Raw genomic sequence first — 20,777 nt, 5'->3', positions numbered from 1 at the left:
GAATGCAGGGGGCAGCTCCCACCATGGTGGAGGCGTAGCCTCCACCATTTTTATGCGGATCGCCAGCCGTCCGTGTACGGACGGCCGTGGCGATCCGTAGGGTGGGCGGGGATTCGTCTGGTGCGGTCGGAGCCGCATATGCGGCTCGACCGCACCAACCAGAATAAGGGCCATAGTATGGCTCTTTTACCCAGTGTACATGTGTCTCCCAGTTAACTAAAAAAATGATAATTTTAAATCAAGGTTTTTTTATGGCAAGTCTTGGTCACTGTTTTACACACGTGTCTACCTTGTGCATTTAATGGATGCTGATGCTACCTGTAAAGCATTAAGCCTTTCTGCAAATATTGGAATGTTGTATATGGTGCAGAGTTCATAACTCCAGCATGCTGTGTGTGTTCTCTGAAAATCTAATACACACACCTATATCTTTATTATGATATTTCTTCACTGTATACTGTTTGCTAATTAAGCTTCCTTTACCTGGTAAAAATATTTCTGTATAAGACTATCCAAAACAACAAACTTTTGCATATTTTTTTATTATTGAATGGGAAAGATGAAAGGTCAATAGCTGTGGAGTTAATGAGGAGCTGGAATATAGTACACGTGAGCTGCCGATGGGTGGTATTCTGTAGTGTGGCTACATGGAATATAATAAAGGGATGTTATCTGTGGGGCACAAGAGTATCGCTCGTCGTGCAGCACATTTAAGAACAGCTGTTCCTTTGAGCAGTTGTAGGAACAAGAATGTTTTTCACAAAATACAAAAATAAAATTCTACTTTTAGTTCTAATATAGTCACTGGCAGTCAAACTTGCCTTAACAATTTAGTAATAAATAGTTTTTTCCAGGCATACCAAAGTAACAAGAAGTAATGCACTGGTCTGTATGGTCAATAACCAAAAAAAGCATGCCTTGTGATCTAGTTGTTTGGTTTGTCCTCTATCGGACAAGCTACCACTGATGAGTCCGGTTTCTCCACCTGCTCTGTGTCACATTTTGTTTTTCCCAGTACTAAAAAGGTGTGCAAGGGCAGAAAGAAAACCCATGGAAGGTGACGCATCCAAAATGTTGCATTACAAGAAAAATAGAACATATGAACAAAATTAAAGGGGATCTTGGGAGAAGACAAAGCCAACCAATCTCAACCAGACATTCCTTTTGGATGAAAATCCACTCATTTGAATACAAGCTCTAAACTCTTAAGAGGTGAATCAGGACCGTTGGGAGTTATCAGAAAAATCCTAAACCTGGAAAATGGATAATACCCAGCTACCCACATTTTGGGTAGTTAAAGCAGTTGCAAGTATACCCTCCAAACTGAATGAGTACAAGAGAAGACTTCCAATGCCGATGGCCATGATGTGCTGTTCCAGAAAGGCAGTGTCCAACACATACAATTGGAACCACCCCTAACAGGATGGTAAGTTTCAGTAAAACTAGAGAACCATACCGTTTAAACTGAAGGCTTTGCTTTTCAAATAGGCTTCCAATGAAACATTATAAAATGTTACGGTTACATTTTCCATTGTGATGAGGTGCGGGTTTATACACTTGTAAACATAGTTGGTATTAGCGGATATTGCCGTTTTCTTTGATGATGCCACTTTTGTTCCTGAAAAGCAAAGAAAATCATGGGTATAAATGTATATTCTAAGAAAAGGCAACTTAAAAAATATAAAACCCCAAAAAATCCCTTGTCGGCTCTACTTTGCAGACCAGTTGCAGGGACCTCAAACCCTAAAAGCAAGCTATGTGGCCACGTACTCAACTCCGCCAGATTGCTGATCGCGGCAAACTGGAAACAACCTACCGCCCCTTCCATTCAGGCCGTTATCAACAAGGTTTGGTTTGCAGCTTCCATGGAGTATATCACTGCTCTGCTACATGACTCAGTGGGGAAATACAGATCAATTTGGACTCCCTGGTATGTTCATTACCAGAGGCAACTCCCTGGGTAGGAGCGATTACTGGCTCTTGCATGTTGCTCGCTGTTCTGATAAACTTAGTTCTTGTACAGTAGATACCCTTTCATATGCAGGGCTAAATGTCCTGCCCCCTCTCTTTATTCCCCCCTCTGTTCTTTCTTTTTCTGTGTTTCCCCAATGCTATTATTTTACTGTTTGTTTGCTGAACTGACATTAAAACAAAAAAAAAAAAAGACAGTGGTACTCAAGGCAGTATATTTTATTTATACGCATTATACCATGTTGTTTGTTTATACCAAATTGTCTGTAAATGCACTGTTCAGATATCTGTCTCATTCAGCTGTATTGTTTGCCACTGCATAAATAAAGAGTTTAAAAAAAAAAATATATATATATATATATATATATATATATATATATATATAAAATCCCCAGAAACTCACCATTTTCAACTGCGTTAGGAAAACTAGCTGTGTCTGAAAGATTGTAAGTAAACACAAGTTCATCAACTTGATACTGCGTCTGAGACTTGGTGAAATGTATGCTTAGTAAGTGGCCATTTCCAAACTTGATGGCCAGAAGCGGTGCGGTTGTGTTCTCTTTGCCACATGTGCTTGTTGAATCTGTGGCTGCATTTTCAGGTAAGGCAATCAAAGCTGTAACCTGGAATATACACAACTTTTAAGCACAAGTGCCAGATTGTTTAAACAAAAAAAAGTTAAGAAATATGAATATACAGACAGCTAAGTTCAAATTAATTGTACAGTATATGGCTTATCTAAAAAATATAATTAGCACACTTTTTATCTTTGTTCTATTTTTTTATGCGCCATTATTCCAATCACTGTTTGCAGCTCTGCATGAGAACTCTAGAACTCCACTTTCATTCAGTTGGTGCAGTTATGTCAGGTCCATTCTCCCTCATCAAAAGGTTTATGAAAGAGCCTGACAATTAGCAGAAGCTGTTCAGAGACTACAGCTGCCTAGATGTTACTCTGAGCATCCAGAAACCACTATTACAGTTCACAAAAGCCAGACCCAATACAGTTCACAAAATAGATCATCTCCAGTGTCACTAAAATTGGCCTTGATAAGCGGTATGCCACTGCCTCCAGCAAAGAGTATACCATAACTGGGAAAACAACCTAACGCAAATGTGAAGCACTCAGGTTACAATGAAGAGAACTGAATCTATATGTACATTATATATGTGCTGCACATACTTTTTGTACTGTCTTTTGATCGCATCGCATGCACTGCCATGCGATTTAGCACAAAAAGTACTGTGAAATCGGTGCGTGTATGGGCACCTTAATACTGACCAGGTGACTGACTACTTGGCGGTCACCAATTACACTTGGGGAAAGAAAATAAATAAAAATATCCATCCATTAATTACTATATGATGTATGATCAAAGTCTATAGCATTAATCCACAAGTCAATAGTTTGTGTGTATAGGGCCTACACACATGCCGATATTAACGGCATTTTCTAAGCGACTTTGCTTAGTTTGGCAAAGTCGCTTAGAAAATGCCCCTACATTGGTGTGTGTGTGTGTGTGTGTGTGTGTGTGTGTGTGTGTGTATGGGCTATAGCGACAGCAATACACTTTCCTGCGCATTGCTGTCCAAGATTGATGGTCAGTAACCATCAATAGAGTGTAAAATTAATCACCACGGCACCCCTTTAGTATTAGAGGGAACACTGTTTGGCTGTATTCCTTTAACCACTTGGCATGGTCACATGGTGTTTGCCCTAACAAGGCAGAGCATTAAAGCAAGGCACACACACTATGTTACATGTTTTTCAAGCTAGAGAATCATCACACCATTGGCAAACATATTGTTCCTTCGGTCATGCAGTCAGACATGATCCAAAATTGTCTAGCTTGTAGGGTTACTCTTAATATTTTTTAGGGCACATAATTCATCCCCCGATAAAAAACACCAAGCATGGCACCCTCATTACTGAGCAGTTCGGCACCCCCCCATCACCAAGCAGGTCACATTATTCACCCCCCCATCACTGAGCAGGCACACCATTCACTCCCTGGGGTGTGAATAGGGCTGAGCTTATATGTTCTGCCTCAGCTCCCTGCAAGCATGGTCAGGTACCCGGTACAGCTGGGTGAATGACCTGGCTGGTGGAGGTGTTGCCTGGCAGCACAGGGTAATCACTGATCTACTAATTTGCTGATCTCCTCTGCTGAGCGCGGTATGTCAGCTCTTCCAGCTGCCCTCTGCCGCGCTGACACGCCAAGCAGAGGAGATCAGCGGTGAGTCAGAGCGGTGGCGGAAGCTGGAAGAGCTGACAGCCGCAGATAATACATTACTCAGCAGCATGTCAGCATGGAGGGGGGCAGAGCGTATTTAGAAGTTTAAAAAATGGGTAGGATGCGGGTCCTGTGAAAGAAGCTTAGTGGGAACACCAGTGTGCACCCAGTGTTATCTGATCTGGTCACAAACTATACGACCAGCCAGATACACAGCATGTACAGATGCAGGAACAGAATTTTCCTGCAGTTGTTACTCTCAGAAGCGCCTGACCATTTCTTTGCACCCATACCTAGTGCCTGCTATGCCTTCAACCACTGGATTGGTGAGCAAAGCAGGTTCCCCACTCCGCAGCAGTAGATATTAGCAGCCACTGGGTGAAGTGTAAAACATCGAATTATACTCACCGATAATTCCTTTTCTTCTTAGAGATCCCATGGCAGCCATACTTAGGGGATATTTCCCCTTTCCTCAGCTTAGACAGGGTGATTTTTTTCCACGTAGGCTCCGCCCACCTCAGGTATATAGGCCTACTCCTCCCCTTCCTCTATGTCTTTTGAATGTCTCCTACTCACTCGGAAATAAATCATCCAATACATAGGGAGGGATCTTTTTTGTGGCTGCCATGGGATCTCTAAGAAGAAAAGGAATTATCGGTGAGTATAATTCGATGTTTTCTTCTACGATCCCCATGGCAGCCATACTTAGGGACATACCAAAGCAAAAAAGGGCGGGAGACCATATCAATGCAATATTATTTATTTAAGGCACTTTTCAGTACATTTCCCCCGAAGTGGGCGGAAGGAATGTGTAAGGCATAATGCCTAGTGAAAGTATGCACAGACGACCAGGTTGCGGCTTGACAGATGTCGACGAGGGAAGCTTGAGCCTTCCTAGCCCATGAGGCAGCCATCGCTCTTGTCGAGTGTGCTTTTACGATCTGTGGAACAGTTCTTCCTTCTTGTTCGTAGGCAAAGATGATGAGACTCCGAATCCACCTTGCCAAGGTTTGTTTAGAAGGCACGAACCCTTTGTTTGTTCCTTCCGTAACAACAAACAAATGTTTTGTTTTTCTAATTTCTTCAACTCTTAGAAGATAAAGCGAAATAGCTCGCACTAAGTCTAAAGAATGCAATTCTTCTTCCTCAGGATTAGCAGGATCATCATAGAATGTTGGCAATATAATCTCTTGATTCAAATGGAATCTGGATACAACTTTTGGAAGAAAGTCTGGATGTGTTCTTAACACCACTTTATTTGGAAACATACTCAGGTAAGGTTCCTCTGCCCATAAAGCTTGGATTTCACTAATCCTTCTGGCCGATGTTATCGCTACCAGGAAAACGACTTTCCAGGACAGATATTTAAGCTCTGCATGTGACAAAGGTTCAAACGGTGCTTGCATGAGGGCATTTAGTACAATGTTGAGATCCCAAGGTACTACCATAGATTTTCTGGGAGGCCGCATCTTCTTTATGGCCCTACAGAATCTGATCACTATCTCTTCTTTTGCCAACTTGCGATCTAGCAATACGCTCAAAGCTGATATCTGACACTTCAATGTGGAGACTGCTAGGCCCATCTGGAACCCCTCATACAGGAACTGTAGGATCCGAGCTGTATCAGTCTGTGAAATGAGAGTGGAGTCATTCTTCCATAGCAGGAATCTACGCCACACCCTATAATAGGCCAAAGAAGAAACTTCTTTCCTGGCCTTCAATAGAACATCCGCCACTTGCTCAGACAAGCCATTCTGCATCAGGAATTGCCTCTCAGCTTCCAAGCCCTGAGACAGAATATCCCTGGATTGGGATGATGTAAAGGTCCCTGATTCAAGAGATCTGAAGATATTGGGAGGATCATAGATTCTCGTATCGCTAGTTTGAGTATTGCAGGAAACCAAGGTCTTCTCGGCCAGAATGGTAATATTGCTATTACTGATACTCCGTCTTCCTGCACCTTCTTCAGTACTCGACCTATCATCTGAACCGGTGGGAACACATAGCCCAGTTGACAATCCCATTTGACTGAGAACGCATCTGTTGCTGTCGCTGTTGGAAGATAGAACCTTGAGTAAAATCTCTCTACCTTGTGATTCACATGAGAGGCCATAAGGTCTATATCTGGCTTCCCAAACCTCTTTATGACCTTCTGAAAGACTGAAGTTTTCAGCGCCCATTCTCCAGGTAGAACTTCCTTCCTGCTTAGATAGTCTGCCACTATATTCTCCTTTCCTGGCACATACAGTGCTGAGAGGGATATCAAGTTCTTTCTCGCCCAAGGAACTATCTTTTGCATAATGTCCATCAAGTCTCTGCTTCTCGTACCCCCTTGATGATTGAGGTGTGCTACCACCGATATATTGTCCGAGAAGATCTTGAGATGCTTGCCTTCTATCAGGGACTTGAACTGACAAATAGCTCGCCATACTGCTAGGGCTTCTCTCACGTTTGACGTCAGCTCTGATTCTTCTTGAGACCACCTTCCTTGAATGTTGTGTTCTGCAATATGCGCTCCCCAACCCACCAGGCTTGCATCTGTAGTAAGATTGATGAACCGGGGTAGATGAAGGTCTGTCGACTTGAGTTCTAGATCTTGTGTCCACCATTTTAGGGAGTCTTTTACCTCCCTTCCCAAGATAATTCTTTCTTGGTTGTTCTTTGACAACCTTACATACGGCAGGAGCTTCCACTGAAGGGGACGCATGTTCCATTGTGCCCAAGGCACTGTTCCTATCGCCGAGGTCATCATTCCCAACAATTGAAGGCCTAGGCCTAGATTGATCGATTTCTTGTGTCGAAGTTCTGCAGCCAAGGTTTGTATCTTTACACACCTTTCTTTGGACAAGGAGATTCGAAATTGAGCAGTATCGATTAATACTCCCAGGAACTGTATTTTCTGTGATGGCTGTAGTTGACTCTTCTTGATGTTTATAACCCAGCCGTGTTTCTCCAGGTAGTGTATCACTGTTGACAAACTTCGTCTTGTCTGATCGACAGAACTTCCTGCAATCAAAAGATCGTCCAAATAGGGCCATATCTGTATTCCTTTTAGTCTCAATTGTGCCACTAAGACAATCAGCATCTTTGTGAACACTCTGGGCGACGAAGTGAGGCCAAAGGGGAGACATCTGAATTGAAAATGATGACCCAACAGGTAGAATCTGAGGAACCTTCGGTCTGACTGATATATGGGTACGTGGTAGTAGGCGTCTTTTAAGTCCAGAGAGACTAAGAAATCGTTCTTCTTGATCCCTGCCAGTATGGATGTTAGAGTTTCCATCTTGAATCTTGTCTTCTTCAAATACATATTTAGTCTTCTTAGATCTAGGATAGATCTGAAATCGCCTGAGTGCTTTTTTACTAAGAAAAGATTTGAGTAAAACCCTTTCTTCCAATGTGCTCTTGGTACAGCTTCTATTGCTCTTGATTGCATCAGTTGGTCCACTATCTTTGTTAGAGCTACTCTCTCCATCCTGTTCTCTGGAGGACGAGACTTCATAAACTTGTTTGCTGGTTGATAACTTTGGAATTATAAACGATAACCTTGTTTCACGACTGTGATCACCCACTTGTCGTGGATAGACTCTTCCCAAATGCTTGCGAATTCTAAGAGTCTCGCCCCCACTTGGCCTGATTGACGATAGTCATTGTCTTGGATTTTCTCTGTTCGCACCTCGAAAGGAACTACGTGACAGAGCACCTCCTCTTCTATTATACTGTCGCCCCGGTCGATAACTTCTGGCGTCTCTGAATTGCTGTCTAGATGAAGTAGGAATAGGAAATTTATTTTTCTTATCCTGGGGCAGGCGAACAGATTTTCCTCCAGTTATTCTTTGGATCATAGCATCCAATTTCGCCCCGAACAAAAAATTTCCCTCGAAGGGTAGTGATGCTAATCGATTTTTTGAATTTGCATCCGCACTCCAATTCTTCAACCAGAGAGCTCTTCTGGCTACTACCCCTGCTCCCACAGATTTAGCAGAGAAAGCAACTATGTCTAGAGAAGCTTCACATATATATTGTATAGTCTTTTGCATAATCTCCAGATTTTTCAACAAGTACTGCCTAGATATTTTCTCTTCTATATCTTTGTGCATTTCAGTACTCCATAATCTGAGCGCTCTAGCTGACGACGCCACTGCTATACCTGCTCTCATAGAAATGGATGATGCCATGTGTGTTTTCTTCAATGAATTCTCAATTCTTTTCTCCATGGTATCCTTAAAGGAAGCACCATCTTCTAAAGGAATCGTGGTCTTAGAGGTAACTTCCGCCACCGCAGCATCTACTTTAGGAACTTCGCACCAGCTTAATAACTGCTCATCTTTAAATGGATACATCTTTTCAATCCTGGGTATCTTACCCAATCTTCTATCTACTGACAACCATTCTTTGGCAATCAGCTCCTTCATCACCCGATGAAATGGAAAGAATCTGCCAGCCTTAGTACGGTCTTCAAACAGAATATCCTGACTATCCACAGGCTTATCAGGCTCCTTATAGTCAATAGCTTTATGTATGTATTTTAACACGCTTTGAACTAACTCCAAATTAAAAGAGCTCTCCTCTTTAATTTCCCCAGATTCTTCACCTGAAGAAACATAGACCTCCTCTTGTTTATCTTCAGATCTATTATCATAATCTAAACTTGTTTGAGACCTAGACCTCTTAGCAGACTGTAACTGAGTAAGCTCCTCCTTAGTCACAAAGGATTTCTTCATCCAATCCATCAACTGGGATAACATTTCTGATTGATTGTCTTGTGTCAGAATTTTAGTACATTCTCCACATTTATTGCCTTTGTAGGAACTGGGTAATACTTTATCACAGGTGACACAATTGATTGTAGTATGCTTCTTCTTGGAAGAACATTTCTTGCTTGGAGAAGAAGGCACACTGCAATATATATATATATATATATATATATATATATCTATTACTAACTGAAAAATAAAATATTTTCCTAAAGCACAAAAAACAATCTGCAGGCTCACCTCGCTAGAGCAGTATCAGTCTTATGGGGGGAAGGATCCATGATGTGCAGCAGCAGCAAACACTCCAGTATATACAGGGACCGTGAACAACTGAATAAACCAGCATGGGCTGCCGTATTTATATCCCCAGCTGTATACCCGGAAGTACTCTGTAACGCAGGTCACTAGACCTGTTAAAATGCCCCTCATTGAGCTGCCCTCTGGGCGCAATAACGGAGACCTCACTTCCGGTACACGCGCTCCGGCGTGTGACGCTGCCGGCATGTACTGCTGTCTCCCTGTGCTGTGAGACAGAGGATACGCGTCAGACGCTTGTGTCGAGCTGACCGCTGGAGCGGGGATGTGACTCGCCGCCCTGCAGACCCAGACCTTACCCTGACAGACGGGGAGACATCGCCGCTGACAGGTGACTTCTTCTATATGCCGTATACGTATCTCCATAAGTGCAGGGTAGAGCTGAAACAGGTCTCCCTGCATCTTCTTCTTCCCCCCTGCTAGGTGAGCCCTGAAAACAAAAAATAACACCCTGCCCTGTCTAAACTAATAGGAGACAGGAAAAAAGACATAGAGGAAGGGGAGGAGTAGGCCTATATACCTGAGGTGGGTGGAGCCTACGTGGAAAAAAATCACCCTGTCTAAGCTGAGGAAAGGGGAAATATCCCCTAAGTATGGCTGCCATGGGGATCGTAGAAGAAATAACCCCTCTGGCGGTTTTAAGAAACTTTAAAAAAAGTCAGTTAAGTGGTTATTGATAGTTAATATTCTTGATACTTAATTTAATTCTATTCATTACGTATCAATCAATCGCTGAAGATAACCGAGGGTTTCAGGTGGTCTCCCTTTCACCTTCTGAATGGGGAGCTGCAAAAGACTTGGTTTCAGACGCTGGAGGAGATAACACTGCTTTGGAAGGTGAGTAGTTAAGCTAACTGTAAACTTCCAATTGTTAAATTATCCTCAGGGGTAGGTGACACCAGGGTGCTATAGCTAGTCCCATTTATTTACCTCTAATCAAAAACGAAACCCACTGCATTTGAATCTGCCAATGTGTGTGACGTACATTGCCAATTTTCAGCAGGCTGGAATTTTATTAGATGAGGTTTAATAAAGCGCCACAAAGTGTAAGCAGTACCGTCCTGGGTACACAGCGTAAACCGTAAGGGCTCAGAGAAGTGCCACTAAAACTGTGACACCTTAGTATACAACAAGTATGTGTGTGGTGTGGGGAAGGGGGGGGGGGGGGAGAGGGGCTAGCTAAAGGCCAATTAGAATATCAAATGAAAGTGCTTTTAGTGCTGGTTACGACAAAAAGAAAAAAGGTGTGCGAACACTCAGAGCAATGCAGCTTGCTGCGTATTGGGTTGTGTTGGCTGCAGATCAGTCAAAAAGTGCCATTTTGAACCGGATTCGGTATGAAATCCCGACAGGGACAAAATCCCGACATATAGAATGTACAGGTGAAACAGTCAACATGACTGATGACAGGTCGCCATGGGTTTTTCACAGTTTTTTTGACCCGAATGTCGACATGGACACAGTTGGAAGTGAACGGCAGCCCCTCGCATCGCTCGCGATGCTTCGGGCACGGTGCCTCGCTGCACTTGGCACACTATTTTATTCTCCCACCACACCCTAGTGCAGGCATGTCCAACGTTGGCCTGCCAGATGTTTTGAAACTACACATCCCAGCATGCTTTGCAATAGTTTTAGCATTCTCTAATAGCAAAACTGTGGCTAAGCATGCTGGGATGTGTAGTTTCACAACATCTGGAGGGCCAACGTTGGACATGCCTGCCCTAGTGGATGGTAGGGCATGAAATACCGCCTGTCGGCACATGTCGGGTCAAAAAAACAGTGAAAAAACCCATGTCGACCTTGCGACCTGTGGACGGAAAGTCATGTTGACAGTTTCACCTGCACATTCTATATGTCGAGATTTTGTCCCATTCCGGATTTTGACCGCATCCCTTTGAACCATGTCCACTGTTGAAATGACCTACAAGGCAGTGACTGAGATAAATGGCTGCGGAGGTACTGGCTAGTATTAGAGCAAGATTTACAAACAAAAATGTGGGCATTATACAAAAGGTACAGCAGTATATACAGTTTTGATCAGATAAGGTTGGCAGTCATTCTCCAATGTACAGTACTCCAGAGTAGTGATTATGATAGGATTAAAATATTTAGAATATCTTCTCAGTATTAGTTATTTAATGTTTATAGTCAATACTCTTGAGTATGACAGGACCACTGCTACAAGGCACACAAGTGGCAGTACTGTATCACGAAGCAATAGAAGGTGGTAGCTTGCCTGATTAATCATTTATTTTAATCATTTTATTTACATCATGTGAAGGCCGGGTGCATTGTTTACCTAGTTAAGAGTTGGCAACAGGATGCACTATGGCAAGCTGGCAGAGGCAGAGTAATTTCCTGCTGGGAAACCCTGCCATTCACATAGAGCAGGCATTCTCAACCTCAGCCCCAAAGGTTCACCAATATTTTAGGTTTTAATGATATCCAGGCTTCAGCACAGACTGATAACTCAATAACTGAGGTACTAATTAAGTCACTTGTACTTATGCATGGATAGCACTAAAACCTGGACTATTTGTATGCCTTGAGAACCAATGTTGGGAATGCCTGATCTAGAGGTTACTTTGACACATACTAACGTCTCTCAGCAGGATAATGCGCATTGCTGCACAATATTTGTTTGGCAACTATTTCTAAACAGAGTTAAAAGGTAACAATTAGACCAGTGATGGCTAACTTTGACACTCCAGCTGTTTAACTACACATCCCAGCATGCCCTACATAATTTTTAGTATGGCCAAATAGAAAAACTGTAGCAGAGCATGCTGGGATATGTAGTTCAACAACAGCTGGCATGTCAAGGTTAGCCATCACTGAATTAGACCTACAAATTCCCCAGATCTCAATAAAAACCAAGCATCAGTGAGATATGCTAAAGGCCCCACCTCGCAAACTACAGGATTTAAATCAGTAGTTCTCGAACTCTGGGGCAGATTTATTAAGCATGGTGAAAATCGATAAAGTGGCCAGTGAAAATGCACCAGCCAATCCGCTCCTATTTTTTTACTACAGCTGTCCTTTTCAAAATGGATTTTAGCATCATCCGCATTGTTGATTTATTCATTTCCATGCTTTTGTATATAGGTTGAAGCATTTTTTTCCATAATAAACCTTTTAGGTGTACTCTTCCTTTACCCAGAATAATTGCTGCAGGAGTGTGGAATCTCTCGCTTTACACCTTATCTAACAACAGTCTATAAACTCTTAAAACCACTATAGAGGCCTGAGAACGTCATGTTATACTAATGGACAGCTAACAGTTTATGGATTTGTTTCCTAGCACGGCACCAGCGATAAAAATTGTATCCATCGGGACCCCAAAAAAATCACTTTGATCGCATTGCATGCAATGCGATCGACATGATGGACGCGATTTTTACATTGCAATCTATGTAAAATGGTCCCCGAGACCCGATTTTACATTGGCCCCAATGTCCTCCGACCTTTTCATACCCCCACTATCCACGTCGGCGTGGAGTAGATTTTATATAGTGTGGCAAGCGCAGCGAGCAACCGAGCCTGAAGTGTGGCGAGCGCAGCGAGCCCCGTGGGGGGACGCGCATTACTTCACAGATATTACGCGTCCGCTCGCCACGCTTCGGGCTCGGTGGCTCGCTGCACTATATAAAATTAACTCCACGCCGACGTGGATAGTGGGGGCATGAAAAGGTCAGAGGACGCGTACCGCTGCGCTCGCCATGCTTCGGGTTGGCGTTAACAACAGGGGGGGGGGCATTTGTCATGTAAAATACCCATAAGGGTGGGTATACAATGAAAAATCAGGTCCATTGGACCATTTAACATTGTTCCCTATGTAAAATCGCGTACATCGCATTGGTCGCATCGCATGCCTTAACATGCGATGCGACCTAAGGCATGCGGTGGACGCAATATTTTAATTGTCGGGGAAAAAGGCTAAAAAGAGCCCTAAAATCGCGTCCATCGCATACCTTAAGTTAAGGTCTCCTGTGTCCAGATACGGATACTGTACATACAATAACCAGCATCACATTGCATCGCAACATGTCCAACATGGATTGCTCAATCCCTCACTGAGCCGTACCAGCCAACCAGACTAGCTTTAAGTGTAAGATTTGCCTTGTTATATTCTTAGAACACTAGACCATTGCTAGATTGACGGATTTATATTCGATCCAATATGAATTTAATTTGTATTACAATATTCAATGTCACTGCTGTTCTTTGTTATTGTTTGTAAGTGCTTGGGTTTTTTTTTTTTTTTTTTAAAGTAAGCATTTTATATTGACTATTACGCCACAGGTTTTATTACATGCTTGTAAGTCACTTTTGACGAGAGTACTGAAAGAAATCATTTTGCTATAAAACATAAATAAAAGGTCTTGACGGCTCCAGCTACAAGTTATTCTATTAAGCGTCTAAAATAAAAGGAGATTCTCAACTCTATTCCTCAAATAAATACACTGAAAGATTTAGGGTTAAATATACCAAGTGGGGAGTCCTATTGAAGATAGAATTTCATTGCTATGGGTAACATCCTATTATCTTCTACATGGTGAAAAATGAATAAGTAGAATCATCTTCAATAGATCTTCTACGACTACTGTACTATAAGTACCCCCAAATTAAATTTCCGCACAATGAAACAGTGTTTTGGGTGTATTTTTTAAATACTAAATTCTTAATGTAGTTAAAAATAAAAAAAATTATGTTTATCAAAAATATTTACGGAGGATTCCCAGGCACTCCCCACAAATTCCCATAAACTGGAGGCAGAGCACTGGTGTGCCTTGGTTTGTTACATCAGTCTATGGCTTACCTAGTTTGCTTGAGTTGCTAGGACCAAACCCACAAAAAAAAAAAAAAAAAATCTAATTGCCTGATCAACCTTGCTAGAGACAAGAAGACATGGGGGAAGATGAGGAGCTGCATTCCATAAAGGTCTGGGGCACCTGTATTGAATCTGTGTCTACCTAACCTGGAAGGAATACAATGTAAACAATAACCACCATGTAGACTATTATACCTTACCTGCTTCTCAGCAGTTTTATATTCAACTGTGAAATTAATGGAAAGATCAGCCAATATGCAAGTGTTGTTCTGGTCAGTCACTTCAAATGTAATAGCACAAGCAGACTGGAATACACCTGTGACAGATGATAGAAAACAAACATTAAACAGTCTTTATGTGCATTATTATATATATTAAAATCACTAAAACAAGTGAACATCAGAAAGAGCATGTTTCCACAACTTTATTGTATTAGTATTAATTTGTGCCGCAGAAGTTCAGTACGGTATAGTCCATGCAGAACTATAGCTCTGTTCTAAGCAAGAAGCCTTATTAAATAAATATGAATGGCATCTGCATTCCTCAGATACGCAGTTCTGCCGCTGCGCAACCAGGGATGATCAGTGATCCATAGGGTGACTGAGGAAATTATGTTAAAGGCCCAACTAGGGATTGGGATTTTAGATGTATTTAATATCCTCATCTAGGAAATGGGAAATCTAATTAGATAACCTTAACAAAAGCATTGGATGAAACACAGGGGAAAAAAAATCATTGAACTCCCCGCTTTTGCTCCTGATGTTCCACCGCACCTAACTGGATACCCCTTAATTGTTCCAGTATTCTCAAAAATATATCGGTCCACAATAAAGCAAGTGGCGGCATAAACTATCTGGCTGTAATTTGGCGTCATGCTGGCCAACCTCTATTACTAGAGGAATGATTTTACCATCTTCCTTGTATCAGTATTCCTAGATTAGGAGCCATGGCTCAGTGGGATGCCAATATGGTGACTGTGTAATATTACCTGTAAAATGTTTTTTTTTTTCCCTCTGTAACAATGCCCAAGCTTTTCTGAAAACAAATAAGCTGTTATTTGTACTTTTCAGGGAGCCAAACCTAATGCTGTGTACACACGGTGAGATAGGACAAAAATTTTGACTATATAGTCAAAATCGCATGCAGATCGTTTTTTTACCTTTCGATCCCGATGCGCGCTCCTGTGACAGCACAACTCGAAACCCAGATAGACAGGGCAGCAATGACTATATAGTGCAAATCTAATGCAGATTGTATGAATTGCATGTAAAAAGTACAGAGATAGCAAAGATTGTATAGCTCTCAGATCTTAAGTCGAATAGCAAGGTAATCTCACTGTGTGTACACAGCATTAAGTCTAACAGCAAGGGGATCTCACTGTGTGTACACACCGTAAGACCCAACATAAGGCCTGCCACCAAGAAATAAGGTGTCTAGGTTATAAGATGAATATAATACTTTGATACTCTTCCAGACTATAATTGTTTCAATATTTTCTCTTCTTAGTTTTGATCATTGTCTGAGCTACTGAAGCTGAAAAATAATCTTTAATGTCTTTGCTGCAAGAGCCATGCCATTAGATATAGCCACTGAATGTCATGATAGCAATTGGTCTCAAAGATACACTCTCTATGGAAAAAGTCTGAGGTTACCAATATATCAGCTAAGAGAACTTCCCACGAATCACCATTGCATTTATTAGGAAGGCTAAGGAATCCCTGGTTCTGCAACAAAACTCTGTCTTGTTGCGGAAGGCCACAGAATAAAAAAGTACTCCTATAGGAGGCACTACAGATGAGCGATTATTCTCGTGTATGCATTTGTACAGTATCTGAATTGACCCAGGAAAATATAATAAAACTTTATTACCAACTGAAAAAAATCAGTAAAATATTAAAATCATGTGCATGGTGATAAATATACCTAAGATATAGAGACCGCTCACTATGTATGGTCTCTGTTGAATTTGTCTCATAACTTAGTTTATTATTTGGTGTTGCAGAATATTACATTTGTTCTTGTTGCTAAAGGGATTGGAGAGGAGAAGCCTACATAAATACACAGTAAAAAAAATATATATAATGGTGCACCCAAAATCTCTTAGCAGGATGTGATTACAAGCCGTGAATGTATGAAGAAACACATGCAAAACCAGGAACTGTGAAAGGTGCCAGTCCATGTAATGTGTTTTCTTCGGTACCAGGGTTCTTTAGAATACACGGCCCACTGACCTCGAACGTACATGTGCTATTGGTGGGGAGGCTTCTTTGAGAAAACCAGTCCAAATGATTTTTGCAATCTGTAGCCAATAGGCTACTGCAGCAGTTCTCAAACTGTGGGTCCTGACCCCAAAGTGGGTCCCGACCTTCTCACCATAAGGTCGTGACTCCCTGTTGCGGACATCATGCTGATGACTTTGCTCATCTCAGTCAGTTATTCAAGGAGAATCTGTTGAATTTTCTGTTATTTTAGACTCCTCACATCACTGTGTGCCTCCACAATGCTGCCATGTATGTGCTGCCTGCTGACTACACATGTGATGTGATGACCTTCTGCATTAACTTGCTGGGGTCCTGTCATTATTTTTATTGTCTGATGGGGTCCCAGAGCAAAATAGTTTGAGAACCTCTGGGCTACTACTTTGCATTCCAGAGTGTAATAAATTTGACAGCATCGCATCAATATAGAAACCTATAGGGCTATGCAACTGTCGCAAGTGGAGGGAAAAGTAGCCGATACAAATATCTGTTTTAGACACAAATTCACACTTTTGTTATAAATTTATATAGTGCATTCATATTCCGCAGCACTTTACAAAGAATATCAGTCCCTGCCCCCAATGGAGCTTTCAATCTCTATTCCCACTGCATGTACACACATTGGTGTTTATTTGTTGTCTGGAGCCAATTAACCTACCAGTATCTGAAGGGCCGCAGTTTGAGGACCCATGGCATAGAGCAACAACAGGCCAGTACAGATGTCACAGCTGATTACACAGGCACTCCCCACATATGTATTAACGGTCACACTGGTCTGAAACCTGTAGGTCACTTCAGCTTGAATCAAGATAGTATTTCTAGATCCAAGTAGTGAGAGCTGTATACAACATCTTCTTTAAAAATTGTGCGTGTGTTTTTAAAGAAGTGAAAGGTTTTACAGATGCTATGTACTTACGCTATGGCCAATGGATTTTTTTTTTTTTATACTCATTTACTCTGAGAACCCTTTATGTCAGTGGTTCTCAACATCAGTGCCCCCCCAATCAGTTCAAGGTTTTCACAGATCTCTACACAGAATCACAGGTGAAATAGTCAGTGAATAATGAGTGCACCTGCCAGGTAACCTGGAAAATGTGCACTGTTGGGGGTACTTGAGAAACACTGCTTTAAATGTCACAAATGTGCTCCGTAAAGACATAAAAGACTCCTTTAAAAACAATTGAAAAAAAAAAAAAAAAAATAAAAAAAAAAGGATTGTTATTCTTTGCATTCAAACATCTTAATTGTAGCTTTTTTTTTTCTTTAAAGGACAAAGACGTAATTGTGTTTCAACTATTATGTTGCCATGTGATGATATGAAGCCTCCAGGTAAACTGGTTTTCAAGTGAACTCACGTAAGAGAAACAACGCTTTACCAACATTACGCAACAGTTATTAGATTGGGCAGGTAAACATAGATATGAGCAAGGAAGCAAACTAATAATCGTAGCAAGTAATCCAAGTGATGTTTTGATATGAATGTTCCTCACAATGGCAGGCCGATAGTTAGCACCCAGATCATGCCCCCTAGGACATACATGTAGATCTGGAAAGTCATTTGAGGCAGCACAATTGTTACCGCCTGACTGCAGCACACCTAATGACTCACTTTCTGCAGGTGCTCAGGCTTGGCACAAGCAGTGGACAACAGGCAGCTGTATTTTCACCTGCAGCCACCAACTGCTTTCTGCTCTGTCTGTCTGTCCTCTCTGCTTTATGCCCAGCTGAGCTTTACTTCTGTTTATTTAAAAAGATTGGACAGATGGCGAAGCTAAATGGTCCATAAAGCAGAGAAGTTCAGCCCGATCTTATCTATCCAGCATACGTCTGCTTCCGCAATGCAAACTCCTTCTGCATGAATCATACCTACTTTCATTAAAGCAAAGTGAGGAAAAGCCAAGATGGACACACTATTTTATCGAAATGACCATTTATACAGCTTATTCCCCAAAACACCCTTAGCCGCAAAAATTAAGTATTACCTCAATGTATCAGGAGGGGCCGCAGCAAGAATCTCCGATCTCTGCTGCAATCCCTCCTGCACTGCCGCCAGCCGCTTATGGGTGATGGGATGCTGCCAGATGGATCAACATTGGGCAGCATCGCATTGGTTCCTGGGGATACGGACATTCTGAGATGGTGGTAGCCCATTGTAGCCTACAGGCTACCGACTGCTCAGGTGGCTGGGCAGTGAGGTCAGTGATAACCATGCATGTGCACACCATCCCGGAACATGGCAAAGCAGAGCGCAGGGATGAGCTCTATTCAGAGCTCCTGTACCTGCAGGGCAATACATTCAGAAGACAGGACCGCATATGGCAATGAGATCCTGGTCAGTAAATGCCACCCAGATCGCATTGCATATGCAATCCAATAGTAAATGGGCCCCATAGTGTGTCTCGATAGGTATCCATTTTTGGTGTCATTTACTCATGTGTAAGTAAATTCTTCCTCATGAAGTACTGTACATGAAAAAAATATATTTTGCCTTTAGTAACCAGTTAGCAAGCGAACACAGCAAGGCACCATACCTGAAGCACAGCATGCACATTTTGACTCCAGTAGTGCCACTGGTACTCTTTACCTAGAAGGGCGCCAACGATCAAAATCGTGGTCATCGCGGGTAAAAATCGCGGTGATCGCGGTCATCGCGGGCATCGCGGGTAAAATTGGATGGTCGCGATGCCCGCGATGACCGCGATCACCGCGATTTTCCCATAGGGAACAATGTTAAAAAGGCTGATTGACCGCGATTTCACTGTTAAATGGCTCAATTGACCCGATTTGGCCATATTAACCCTGAATTAGGCCCAATTAACCCTTAAATGTCCCCCCCAATTTTTGACGCCACCCCACGATCCACGCCAACCCGAAGCGTGGCGAGCGCAGCGAGCCCGCGAGGGGCGGCGGTACGCGTCCTCCGACCTTTTCATGCCCTACTATCCACGTCGGCGTGGTGTGAGAATAGAATAGTGTGGCGAGCGCAGCGAGCCACCGAGCCCGAAGCGTGGCGAGCGCAGCGAGGGGACGCGGATACCTTCACAGGTAGACGCGACCCTTCGCGGGCTTCACAGGTGTCCGGGTCGCCACGGACACCTGTGAAGCCCGCGAGGGGACGCGTATAACTGTGAAGGTATCCGCGTCCCCTCGCGGGGCTCGCTGCGCTCGCCACACTATTATATTCTCACACCACGCCGACGTGGATAGTAGGGCATGAAAAGGTCGGAGGACGCGTACCGCCGCCCCTCGCGGGCTCGCTGCGCTCGCCACGCTTCGGGTTGGCGTGGATCGTGGGGTGGCGTTAAAAATTTGGGGGGACATTTAAGGGTTAATGGGCTCTGTGGCCCATTTAACATTGATTCCTATGGGCAAATCGGGTGGATTGAGGCATTTAACACTAAAATCGGGTCCATCGCGGCTTTTAACATTGCTTCCTATGGGAAATCGGGAGCATCGCGTCGCGGGCATCGCGGGTACGTTTATGGCCGGCCGCGACGCGACCGACACGATTTTCATGTTTTACATTGGTTTCAATGGGAAATCGCGGGCATCGCGTCGGTCGCGTCGCGGCCATACATAAATGTACCCGCGATGCCCGCGACGGGCGCCGTACTAGGTAAAGAGTACCGTGCCACTTATACACATAATACCCCCAGTAGGGTAAACACAGTTTTGTGAAATCTCATATTACTTACAGTATAACGCAGTACATAAGTCATAACGTCTGCTGTATACCCACAGGAGGATGCCACTGCCTATGCCCAGTGCGGAGGGCACAGCCCGACTGACGCAGGAGCTCTCCGCGTAGTGACGGTAACAGACCCGGCCCGGACCTCCTGCCTCACCAACCTGGACCAGGGACCATTGCAGCGGGAGCAAGCTAATTGTATGACCAGGCACTTACCAAGAAGCAGCGCCAAGCCCACCGCGGCCTCCGCAAGTCTCCCCTGCCCAGAGCTCTTCATCTCACCGAATTCTGCCAACCAGTCGAGGAAAGCTCTAGCAACAAACCCCGGCTGGCGGGAGGTTACTGAAGCGGGGAGGGCACACGGTCCGGTACGAGGAAGCTCTCACACTCCGCACAGAGCAGAAGTCATATGAAGTTACGTCACGAGATCACGAGCCTCTGGTCCTATGCACAAAAGAGATTGGAGTTTAGATTATGTTGTTCTGAAAATATGCACAGCACTGTGGAAGGCGGACATTTTCCCGTAGACCAAAACCTATTAATGGATATGTAATAAACCTACCCAAAATGGCCGTCACATGGAGACAGACATGGTCATATTTGTTTATTAACAGGCGTCCTCGTTTTCTTGAAGCTTTATTAACCCTTTCAGGATTAGATTATGTTGGGTACACATCATACTTGCCTACCTACCTAACCTAACCCTCTACACGAGGGAGAAAA

At 43.1% G+C, this 20,777-nt stretch overlaps 1 protein-coding gene across 1 annotated transcript in view; it reads right to left on the bottom strand.

Annotated features, from left to right (window-relative positions):
* The window catches only part of LAMP1 (lysosome associated membrane protein 1), a 33,977-nt gene extending 13,431 nt beyond the window's left edge, over positions 1–20,546 (bottom strand). The window contains exons 1-4 of the mRNA XM_083168714.1: positions 20,271–20,546; positions 14,309–14,424; positions 2,375–2,594; positions 1,457–1,618 (exon numbers count right to left, since the gene is read on the bottom strand). Of these exons, the coding sequence (XP_083024840.1) occupies positions 1,457–1,618; positions 2,375–2,594; positions 14,309–14,424; positions 20,271–20,331 (559 nt within the window). The 5' untranslated portion in view covers positions 20,332–20,546. The remainder of the gene's footprint in view (positions 1–1,456; positions 1,619–2,374; positions 2,595–14,308; positions 14,425–20,270) is intronic.
* Between the last annotated feature and the right edge of the window lie 231 nt (positions 20,547–20,777).

The sequence above is a fragment of the Crinia signifera genome, chromosome 2 (genome assembly GCF_055691185.1).
Source record: "Crinia signifera chromosome 2, ASM5569118v1, whole genome shotgun sequence".
NCBI classification, from domain to species: domain Eukaryota; kingdom Metazoa; phylum Chordata; class Amphibia; order Anura; family Myobatrachidae; genus Crinia; species Crinia signifera.
This window is presented reverse-complemented; position numbering and strand designations above follow the sequence as displayed.